Genomic DNA, 12,187 nt, shown 5'->3' on the forward strand with positions numbered 1-12,187 from the left:
CATTTCTGCTGCCCATTCTCCCACTGAACGTGCTGCAGGTTTGTGTCTTGTGGATGAGGTCTCTCCTTTGTGGTGTTTTGTTGTCCCAGAACCTCCTGTTGCAGGGTACCTCAGGTTTCCATCCCACCTGGGGATGTGCCCCACTTTTGCTCACCTCAGTTCTGCCAGCCCAGGCTGGGTGCAGGAGTCTCAGCTGTCACTGGCAGGAGTCATTGCAAAAATTGATTCATGGGAAATGCCTCTAACAGGAAAATCCTTTTGACAGACCACACAGCCATCATACCCTGCATTTATTTGAGTCAATCAATGCTCTGATGCATATTTGGGTCATAAATACTCTGATATAAATTGCATTTATTCTTGTGACAGCTGTGTTCTATTACCTGTTATTTATTTGGCTCTGTTGTCCTTTCATTTTACACCTTGTGGAGCTGTCAAGTCAGCTGCTTGACACTGACAAAGCTCACAGCTCAGAGTCTTCAAAAAATAAATCCCCCAAAGGGATTTGAGCAGCAGAAGGATGTATACTGTTGGAAAGTCATTGGACAATCTTTTTTTTGGTTTGTTTAATTTGAAAGAGTGGCTTTGTCCATTTTGCTCAGATTCCAGAATTAGACTTGTCATTTATGATCCAGAGGTCATTGAAGCTAATAATCCCACTGATTAATATGAGTTTTGAATGACACCCTGCTTGTCTCAAAGTTGAATTAACCATATTTATTTGATATTTGAAATGGTGGGATGCTGACTTGGATGTTTCTAATGTTCCCTTGGAAGCTTTTTCAGTTTTGTGTCTTTTTACATCGTAAAAATGGCAGAAAATGGGATTCAGAGATGAATGAATTGTAGTGTCCTTCCAAGAGAAAGATCAAATGGCAGTGCTCACACTGGTCTGGACGAGTCACAGTCATTTTCTGCTTCTCATTCCCAACGAACAGCCACGTATCCTTCATGCCAGGTTGTTGCACCAGCCCTGCAAGGTGCCAAGCCCTTGGTGTTAATTCAGGAAAGCACTTAATCATGGAATTGATGACTCTCAAGTACCTCCTATAAGCATGTGCTTAAGTGCCTTGTTGGAGTGGGGCCAGTGCAGATGTGCCCTTGCTGAGCAGAGATTTGTGAGCTGCTGCTGGTCTAGCTTCTCTGTAAAACAGAGATGAAAACACTGCTTGGAGTTCTACTGGTAGGTTTTGTTTGCACAAGGATTTTGGGATAGATGCAGGGACTGAGTTCTATCTGTAGGGTTTATGTGTGAGTTAAACAGCAAAACTGTTCTTAAAATTACTAGTGAAGAATGTGTGAAATGTTGCATGTGCTGCATTTCAGGCCTCAACATTTCTCTATTATCTTGATTTATTTTACTCTAAATGTAAAAAGAGTAATCCTGAAATTAAGATCAAATATCACAGTGAAAAATACATACACACTCACATAGATCACAAAACACAGATGCAAATGAATGTGTATTATTTATAAAGCAGCTTTGACATCTTACTATACTAAAAAAAAGACATTTAGTCATAGTTCAGCATTCTGCACATTTTTGAACTATCTTATATCATCATCTGTGAAAAATTCATTATTTGGGTCTTAACCATTTTAATTTTATATGCAAATTCCACCCACAAGAGGGTGTGTGCTCTGCTCTTGTCTTTTTTGGTTTTTTTTTAATCTATTCTATCCCCCCACCCCATTTTATACAATGAAGAGTAGACAGCTGGAGTTAGGCTATGCCAAAAGCCCACAGTGCCCTCCAAGACTGCCTGATAACAAATGAGTGTCAGGACTGTGTGACCAAAGAGAGACCTCAGGGTGTTCTGGTGTCCCACCCAAATCCTTTTGGACTTGCTGAATCCCAGGCAGCCAGTTATAGTCAGAGTTCATACTACACACCAATAAAATCCATGTAATTGCCCTTATCCAATTCTCTAATGTGGACAGACAAAAGCCAGGTAAAGATCAGCTTAAAACATGGCAATTTTTGCCAAAATCCAAATTAATAAGGAACATGTTGTGTGTGCCCCTTTTCAGGTGTTCTCAGAGGGTTCACGGGCCAGGTTGTTCTGAGATGGGCAGAGGAATGAACTCTGAATTGAGGTGATTTTGCAGAAGTTTCTCTGTCAGGAGCCTCATTCCTACATGACAGGAGCTCTTAGGTTAATGCTTTGGGGGTTTGGAGGGAACCAAGGGTCGACTTGAAGTCTTTCAGATGAGGACAATCCTGGCCTGTTTGGACTTTGTAGGTTAAAACTCTTTGTTCTAGTGAGGCTGCTGCTCAGTGATGGGTTTAAATACAAGTTTAGTGATGGTGAAAGGACCTAGTGAGGAGACAGGGCTGGTGTCAGTAGGATGATAGTGGTGTTTACTGGTTTTCCTCACTGTTTCATAATTTTATTTAAATAGGGAGGGTGAAAGAACCTCAGCTTCTGTGGCCCATTTCTCTCAGGTCTCTGCTGCAAGAGCCAACAGGAGCCCTTCCCTTGTTTTCTGTTTGCTTGAAACTCCTTCCAACCTCCACCTTCTCAGTAACATTTAGCAGAAGCTCTTAATTTATTCTGTCCTGGTTTTGCCCATCCCTAGATCTGAGCTCAGCTGACTGTGAGGGGCTGGTGCTTTCAAGTAATATGAGTTCCATGGCCAGAGTTTCTCTGAGAATGAAGAATCTGTTTGAGTAAGGAAGCACTGACATCAGAAAGCCTATTGGCCTGCACAACTCTGCAAGGCAGGGCTGCAGAGTGTCTAATTATTTGGGACTGTTCTCTAGAGGGTTTGGCTTGCAGAAAATTAGTCTTCCTGTTCTTGGTCTGATGTTTATTAAATGTTTCTTCCCTTTTTCTCTCCTTTCAGTTTTTATCTGTAGTTTCATGGTCGCGGCGCCGATCTTTGGTTACCTTGGTGACCGCTTCAACAGAAAGATCATTCTCAGCTGTGGCATCTTCTTTTGGTCAGCTGTCACTTTTTCAAGCTCCTTCATCACTGAACAGGTAAGATCTTTGCAAAGACACTTTGCAGGTTGTCCTGAAAAGATGGACAATATATTCCTAAATAACTCCCCATTGCAGTGTGCTCAAGGGGAACACATCCCTCCAGTGTGTATTTAACATTTAGCATGCTGTATTATCTGACCTTTTGTGGGAGAAGTGTGCTCTGTGTAACTGTGTTTGCTTAACTGTGAAAGCTGTCACCCTTTGATTGTGCATATTCATAAAAAGGAACAGATGAAGCATATCTAAGCAAGAGTTTCTGTTGACATAAGGGCTTTGTTTTGAGGGAGATCCTAAAGAAGCTTTAAAAGGCTTTACAAAAGTCTTGGGAAAATGAATCTATGGCTACACAGTGGTTCTTTTGTCTTCTGATATGTAACTAAAGCCATTGGATTTTGTTGGAAAGTCTGCTCGTGGTATGTGGAATAACAAAATGCATCCAGCAGTGGTTTTACAGATGCACTTTGGTTTCTGTCCACCAAGGCAGAGAAAGTGGATGATAACCCAGAGATCAGACACAGTTTCAGCTCCTTTAACACTTGTCAATGGATTTATCTGGGGAAACTGGTGATGGAGTTGTCAGGCTCACCTAATTTTGTCAAGCTCTGCATCCCTCTCTTGCTCCCAGGACAGCTGCAGTGCCCCATTCTGAGCACTCCTCACTGCATTCATTTTCTTGTCAGAGGCATTTGGAGGAAACAATGATCTGGCAGTTTCTGGGGGGAAATATCCTCTTGTTTAAATCAAATTATAGCAGAGATTTAGTTGCTGCAGGTGGCAACATTCCTGCAGAGACAAATCACAGCTCCTGGCATCATCAGACTGGTTTCCCCAGGGGAGGCAGGGGCATTCCTCATCCTTTCTGTCCAGCTGCGTTCCAGAGATTGCAGCATTGTGGTCACGCCTAAAGAATGACAGCCAGGGACTAAACCTCTCCACCCTTCTCCATCCTGCCCACCCACATGCTCTTCAGTCTTTAAAAAAAGAGAGTTTCCACTTAAAGCAGGCAGTGGCACTCATGTCAGTGGGGCTTTCACCAGGATTGGTTGTTGCTGCATTTCTAAAGCAAAATGCATGTGGCCAAATGTGGAAGCCTTTAACTCAGGAAATTGTTCTGGGTTACCCTTGGCCAGGAAGCACCTTTACCAGAGAAAGAATGTCTCTCATCTAAAATAAAGAAGGATTTTTTTTGTTTTCTCTTTAATTTTTTTTCTTTAAATGTTTCTCATAACATTCTGCAAAAGCAGCTTTGATCAGAGCCCAAAGGCAGAAGCATTTTAGAGAGAACCAGTGACCTTCTTATAAACACTTCCTGTGTTACAGACATGTATTTATGCTTAGGTTCTCATTGATCTCCCTGCAACTGGGTCCCACAGCTGGAAGTAGGAGAACACTGGAACTGGACTGGTGTTTTCAGACTTGAATTGCAGTTTAAGGATTTGGAGCTTATTAGCTGAAGTAGTTCAGGGATTAATATATATAGTTATACACAGGGGCTCAGGGTGGCAGTAGCCTATGTTTGCAATCCAAACCCCAATGTTTTGGAAGTCATAAGAGAGACAAGATCAACATAGCCAGACCTGTTTTAAGTCATCCTGGATATGCATCAGTACTAACTCTGGACTCCAAAGACCATCTTGACAAAAACCACCGTGATACTTGGAAAAATCCCCTGTCCTGATTTTCCTGCAATCCTCAACTGCAGCAGAAGACTTTGCTATTAATCCAGAGTTCTCATGCCCAGCTCCTGTTACTGGCTCCAGGAGGTAATGGAAAATATTGCAGCTGCTGTAAGGATGTTCTCTACCCAGTGGCTGCAGCAGCTGAGCAAGGTCCTAAGAATAATCCAGCTTTCCATGTTATTTCTCCCACTTTGGTGCCCATGTTGGAGCCCTGATCCCTAATTGGGAAGACATGCCACATTGAACAAGGTGAATTCCTGACATGCTAAAAGGGTCAGAGAAGAGCTTTTTTTATTTTATTTTTTTTTTCACATGTAGGCATTTTTCCTGATCTTTGTTGTCTAGGATTCATTTGAGGAGTAAAATGTTGCTTTTTCTCTCAACATTTTTTTTCCTTTTAAGACAGTATATGTATTTGTTGGGAAGGAGGACAGGGAGCTGAAATATCAAAAATTCTTTGCTGGCACAAATAAAAGCAGTAGTAAAACTACTGTGAGCAGAGAAGTTCTCACATGCAAGCTGACAAGAGAACTCAGGGCTGGAAGGAGCAAGTTGACACAGGCTGAGCCTGCTAGAGAACTCCTTTATGTGGCAGCACCAAAAATCCTGAATTAGGTGAGGAATTCAGGAGGAATAGCAGAATCCCTGTCTTCAGGGATTGCCTTTCTCCACATTTTGATGGAGCCTAGTGCCTCATGCATCCTGTCTCTGTGTAATTAAATAGAATGCACAGCACACAGCTGAAATCTGGAGTGCAAATGGAAAGAGACAGCTTAACAAAGGCCAAGAGCAGCTACAGAGCTGGTGAACTCTGAAGGCACCCAGTTTGTAAAGCTCTTTGGTACCGTGTCTGTTCCTGGCTAAAATTTGAACATCTAAAGGAAGCCATGAAAAATGCAGTTGTTTGGGTCAATGGCTAGATTATTGTGCAGACAAATGTACAGAGAGAGGCATGTTCATTCTTATTTGTGCTGCTGTCCTGCCACAGCTTCATCTGCTGAGCATGGTGCCCTGTGGTCTGGCTGTCCCTGGGGTCAGCTGTGTCCCCCCAATTCCTGTGTCCCCAGCCCTTCTCTGGGGGCTGAGGAGGAGCAGAAAGGACCTTGGCTCTGTGTAACCCTTGCTCAGCAATGAAAACATCCCTGTGTTATCAGCTCTGTTCTCAGCACAAATCTAAAACATGGTCCCATCCCAGCTACTGGGAAGAAAATTAACTCTGTCCCAGCCAAAAATTAACCCAAATTAACTCTGTCCCAGCACAAAGGGATTGGAGTGCAGTAAACAGCTCATCTAAGATACTGTCTAAATGCTATTTTATTCTGCTTGGGTTAAAAAAAGTAACTGAAAATTAGCAGATAAATCAGGAATTGGATACATGTGCCATGCAGACAGTTATTAGAGAGCTCTGCCTTTTTAAAATATCATTAGTTATTTATTATCAAGTATCTCTGGGTTCCTAAAATGGAATAATAACTGTCAAATAAATGTAGAATTAATGTCTTATCTGCTGGTAAGTACTAAATAATTAGATAATAGACTCTCACAATGAAAAAGAAAATTAGACCAAAATTTGGAGGTAGTTCCAGTGCATATAGGGGGTGATAGAAAAGAGCAATGCATGAATTCCACACATAGCAAAATAGAAACAGGACAACTCATGCTTAAAAGCTTGGTTATTGTTCATGAGATCTTAAATTAATTTTGAAACAAATCATAGTAAGAAACCAAATAAATACTGTATCACAGATTGATTCCATAAATACACCTGTTTCCATGGATAAAAATAGCTAATGATAAATTTAACTCAAGAAAATCACCAGAAGTAGTAAGACTGAGATAACATTGATAAGCTCACTTTTTAATGTTGTTTGCTGATTTATGTTAGTACAAAATTTCTCTATGGAAGGATAACACATGAGGCCTCCTCTGCTTTGGTACTTGCATATTTCTCCTCTGTAACACTGTTTAGCACTTACTAAAATAAAAGTTCCATTAAGAAATCATTAACAAACTTGTTCAATGATCTAAAATTATGTAAAGTTGGTACATATCCAGACATATCTCCAGATTACCTCCATTTATAGAAGCTTCAATAAATAATCTACGTATCTTAATTTTTATTTTCTGAGTACAAAACCACCTGCTTAGAGATTTCCTCCCTTTAAACCTGACTTTAAATCAGGTCTGCACCTACTAGCACAACTTTTGGCACTTTCACCTGCAAAACCCTTTCTTGTGTCGTTTTTGGCTTTTGCCAGGCGTTTGGGGAAAACACTTGCTGGTTGTTGGTTCATGAACTGTAATAAAGCAACAAAAAATCAGTAGGCTTTTGTGTGGTATAGAGTCATATCCCAAAGTAATGCACCAAGGGCACAATCTTCATAGAGTTTCTTTACCTGGATATGTTTCCCACCACACAAAAAGCCAAATATATGTTTGTCTTCCTCTGCATCAATATAAACTCTGATTTAATAAGTAACCAGTTTATTTCCCTGGGTAGCATTTTGATGAGCACAGTGCCTGATTGCATGTGGTGGCTGATCACCCTGAGGTGGTTTATATTCCAAGGTGTCATTGGGAAGGGTCTGTAATCCCAACTGCACCATTTCTCTCTTTCTGAACAGCTTCATATGAAGCAACCTGGTTACCAGGAGTGATCATCAGGAGAGTTTGTTTCTGGCTGCTTGGATCTCCACATCTATTGGTCATGATAAATGTTCTCAGCTGGTTTGTCTGAGCAGCAGATTGTCTTAGGTGAGCCCTGGGGTTTGGTGCAAAACTTCCTGCCCCTCTCAGCACAGCCCTCTGGGACACCAGGATCCCTGTCCCTCATGGGCAGACACCTCTATCTTAAAGCAAGAAAGAGCTTGGAGGTGAACATTTGCAGGCTGTTCTCTAGTCTTCTGAAATACTGCTATGTCCATGTAAATACCTTGAATAAAGCATATTCCTGTGTAAAGGATGTGCTGGCTTACCAATGAGCCAAGGCTTATGCTCCATCAGGCTGGGAGACCAGGAGTCCTCATCAGCAGCCAGGGCAGGCTGTGGGAATGGGGGTTGGCTGGGAGACACCAGCCAGAAAATTGGGAAATGGAAAAGCAAAGCATTGACAAAGTAAACCAGGAATGTGCTTGTGAATTCTCCAGTTCTTGGGGTAAATATTTCTGTTCAGACTTTGATATAGCTGACATGATAAAACCTTTTTGCTCCCACTGCAATTTACCTCTGGATAGGTATTTCTCTTAGTGTTGTTTTCTTTCCCTTTTATTTTGATTTATCTCTGGAAGAGGAAGCAAATTGTCCACGGTGGGGTTCCAGTTAGTCTGCAGTGCTTGCTCAAGTCCTGTCTTTCAGACTTGCCAGATGTATTTTTATTTCCAAAACTTGTCTTTCAAGGAGTTTCTAAAAGAGAAGCAACAAATTGTGTGCAGTATGGAACAAATGGTTGGCTGGGTTAATTTTAAAAACATAAATATAATCCAACCACCCCCTACACATGATGATTCACTATAGGAAAAAAAAGAAAAGCCTTTAGTTTTAAGTGCTCCAGCAGAAGTTGTAATATAAAACATACAGCTCCTGTGCCTGTGGTTCCACTGTGCTAGAAAAATACACAGCCTGAAAAACATAAACAAAACTGAAATCCCCAAGCCAACATTTAAATGTAAGGAGACTGAGTGTTGTCTTTGAAGTCCCCCTGAATTACTGGAATGTTTATATCCTACTGTTCCGGCCTGTTATTTTTGAGCAGAGCTCTCTTGTAGGAAAAAGGCCAAAGGGATTCTCCCAGCAGCTTTGGGCAGTCAGCTGTGTGTGCATCCAGTCCCTTCCCTCACAGGCACTTCCCAGCAGCCCAGGCTGTCACCCAGGTGATGCTGGAGCACTAAAGAGGGGCATGGCCAGAGCTCCTGGCTGGCTCTGCTGTGGTTGCCAGCTCTGATGTGGCACAGGAGCCCTGCAGACAAGCAAGTGCTGTTGACATTGGGATTTCTGCACACTGCTCAGGAGAAATGCTCCCTGCTGTGGACTCTGTTACCAGCATCAGGTGGGTGCTGGTGCTCCCTGTGTGGGTGGTGTCAGCTCCAAAATCCCTCCCAGGTGCAGCTCTGCCCGTTTGTGCTGCCCCAGTGCCCCTGCACCACAAGATGCCCTCTGCTCTCTGAAGGGAGATGTGGCAGTCCCTGCATGTCCTCTCCTTCCAGCTGGCAGAGCTCCCTCCTCTGCAAGGGGCACTGGGCTCACTGGGTGCCAGCTGCAGGAGGTGCTGGGCTTTGGTGGCTCAGAAGTCCCAGTAAGAGAGGGAAAGGATAAGGGCTCTCATCTCTGCTTTACACTGCAGAGCAGAATTCTGTATGCACTGATTCTGCCCCACTGGCCCTCTCTTGTATGTCTGAGAGGTAATTTAAAGAGAGATAGTTCCCACAGCCCCTTTTAGAATTATAGAATTGTTAAGGCTGGAAAAGACCTCTGAGATCATGGAGTCCAGCCATTAACCCAGCATCACCATGTGGAAATTGAAGAGCACCATTTTTTAACCCCTCAGCAGCAAGAAGGCACCTGCTGTTCCTTCCAAGTGGTCTTCCCAGTGCTCTTGTATGTGTCACTATCTCACACCTTTTAATATGGATTATATGAGGTGTACTGTAGTAAAAAATACACTATTGGTTATTCCTTTAATAATGGAGCACTGACTGAGCTGGTCTTAAAGTATTCTGGGTATCTGTCAAGTCTGCTATCATCTTCAGCACAGCTGATTCCAAATATTGTATGAGAAACTGTTTTTCTGTAAGAACATCTTCTCTTGCACGGACAAGTGCAATGATTTGAACTCTTCAATCTTGGGTCCTCACTGCTCCCTCAGATTTTGCTAACCAAGGATGGAAGCACTGGGAAAAGATTTATATAAATGAAATAGTTGTAGAGTGCAGAATTACTGTCATGTGTTTGTCTCCTGGTCATTTTATGTTCTTACCTTGTCCTTTTGTACCTGTCACTCTTCCAAGGGAAACTATAAATGAAAACTAGATTAAGGTGTTCTCAGAGCATCAGACCCAGAAAAGCCAATCTGTGAGAGCAGGCAGCTTTTCAAAGATGTTATCAGAAATTGAAGTGTATTTTCTGCTCAGTGTTGGGGTTTTTCCATCCAGTATCTGTGTCCATGGACCTGTGAAGCATTTGGGAAGAGTTATTGACAACACAGCTGGTGGTGGCTGCCAGGAGAGACACAGCACAGTTCCACAGCCTACTCAGAAAGCTTATTGCTGTGATGAGGAAAATGAGCCTCAAGTAACTATCATAAGGAATATCTCTACCACACATTGCATTTCCCACCTGCAGCTGTCTAGAACAGGATTGGTTTTGTTCTCCCTTCTGGGACCTGAGAGCAGCCCAGATGCACCCCCCAGGTGGGGTCAGTCTGGCACCGTGTCCTATTCAAATTCCTCAAATCACCCCAGCTGTGTGCAGCTATGTGTCCACAAATGTGCTTCCTGCACCTCCTTTTAGGTCATTAATTGGTCTGAAATCACACAGAATCTGAATCAAACACTGTGGGTATGAAAGAAGAGATGTTTCCATTGCTTAGCATCAGAACTCGCTCACTGTGTGCTGCAGCAGAGGCTGTGATTCCAGTTCAGTGGAATGAGGACAGGTACTGGCACTGAGATGTCAGAGCTGCCCCTCAGAGCTCAGGCATTTTCTGGAGCAGGTGGACAGAGGTTTGTGCTGGGAGAGCCTCAGGAACAGGCTCAGAGCTCAGTGCTGGTGTGCACAGGGTCCCAGTGAGGGCCCTCTGTAATTGCCTGTCCTGTTTCAGAGCACTCTTTGTTATCTGGGTTACTGGAAGATGTTGAAACCATTATCACAGGGTCTGTGATTGTGGCTCTGATTCAGCTCCTTCTTTAGAAGTCTGTGGGAACCTTTTGTGTGTCTGTGGCAATTGAGTCAGACCCTACATCAACACACATTTGGTGCTGTTTCACTGGATCATGGAAATGCTTAGAGACAGCAGCATGGTGCATGAAAGATTTTTGCAGGCCAAAGACCTTTACAGGTTTGTCCCATTTTTTTGCAGAAAGCTGAATTTATAGTATCTGGGTTGAAGAGTAGGAAAGTTAATCTGCTGTGTCAGCTGATGGATGGTGTGGGAGCAATGCCTGCCTGTAACATTCCACCTGTCCTGCTTTTGTTGTGCCTGAGCAGGAAATCTCACCTGGGCCACTTATTTGCTAAGGAGGCAGAGGGAAGAAGGCATGATTGTTTTATTTCCAGGCTGTGTGTGTCTTGGAAATATTCCTTCTTCTTGTCTTGTCTGTTAAAATATATGTTCTGCTTGTCATGCTGCAGCAGAGGCCTAACCCCAGGCCATGCTGATGGAACACAAATGATGTCTTATTTCTTAACTCTGTGTAAGTGGAAATCTCTATAATGCTTTAGCATTATGTTTTATAAGTAATTATGACAGTATCTTAAGCTCAACCTTGTTCAACACATTGAAGGAATGGAAGAAAGGGAAAATGTTCCTTAAATAGACTGGGGTTTAATCAGTTGGTGTGAAAAAATAAATTAAAAAAAACCAAAACAAACAGTAGTGATGCATGTGAGTTTCCAAGCAAATGTTAAAATACAAAGGAATTGTTAAATTTCCTATCAGCCTGGCAGGATCCTTGCAGTGGTGCTGTGGCCTGAGGAACACACCATCATTCCTGGTGTGGGGTCCATGGCTGCATGCTGGGCTTCCACAGGGGGTGCCTGCCTTGCTCAGACGAGTTGAGAAGGCAAAGCAGTCACTGCTGCAGTGCCTGGGTGGCCCTGTTAGTTTGGGAATGAGTTCCCAACTGGCTGTGTACTCAGGGTACAGGGAGGGTGCCAAGGTGGTGGTGTGGAAGGTGTGCCTTCATGATCCACTGGGATGGTCAGATATGGGTCTGGAGAAATGTTACATTTTTGAAGGCTGTAAACTGATGTGTGTTCAGCATGGATATATGTGAGACAGTTTAAGGATGGTGTTCTTGGAGCTTCTGCCTTGGGAGGAAGCACAATGCTTCAGCAGAGTTTGGTTAATGGTGCCTCACAAAGAAAACAATCCATTCATCCCAGGTTTGGGCTCATTAGGAGGCCTGGAAACAAATCTAAACTTTCCATTAGCAGGATGGTTCTTGAAGGTTGTGTGTATTGTCCTGAAAAACAAGGATGCAGGAGAGAAAGAATGTGTTATTCAGGCTCTGGCTTCTGTTCAGATGCAAAAGTATGGATTTGAGCCTTTCTTTGGTTGAGCTCCTGCTTGCCTGCTGATCCAAATGCATCAGTCACTCCTTGGGAAGTGTAAGTGCTGCCTCAATGGCCACACAGCCTTGGCCTCCTGGGTTGTGCATAAAGGCTGAGGAAAGGACCATTATGTTCTAAGTCATGTGCAAATAGTGGGAAAAAGGGAAATGTTTTACAGTACCAGGTGCTAAATTAGTCTTTTGAAGTGTTGACATTTCTTTTAAATGTATAAAGTTCCCAGGCTACACAAAACAC

At 43.0% G+C, this 12,187-nt stretch overlaps 1 protein-coding gene across 3 annotated transcripts in view; it reads left to right on the forward strand.

The window, feature by feature from the left end:
* Nucleotides 1-12,187, forward strand: part of LOC129129294 (sphingosine-1-phosphate transporter SPNS2-like) — a 135,780-nt gene that overhangs the window by 60,519 nt on the left and 63,074 nt on the right. For all 3 annotated transcript variants that reach the window (XR_013184832.1, XR_013184833.1, XM_054647094.2), the window contains exon 3: nucleotides 2,848-2,984. Coding sequence is in view for 1 of the 3 variants with exons in the window: in XM_054647094.2 (XP_054503069.1) it covers nucleotides 2,848-2,984 (137 nt within the window). In the remaining 2 variants the exon portion in view is untranslated. The remainder of the gene's footprint in view (nucleotides 1-2,847; nucleotides 2,985-12,187) is intronic.

Source organism: Agelaius phoeniceus, chromosome 20 (genome assembly GCF_051311805.1).
Source record: "Agelaius phoeniceus isolate bAgePho1 chromosome 20, bAgePho1.hap1, whole genome shotgun sequence".
Lineage (NCBI taxonomy): Eukaryota > Metazoa > Chordata > Aves > Passeriformes > Icteridae > Agelaius > Agelaius phoeniceus.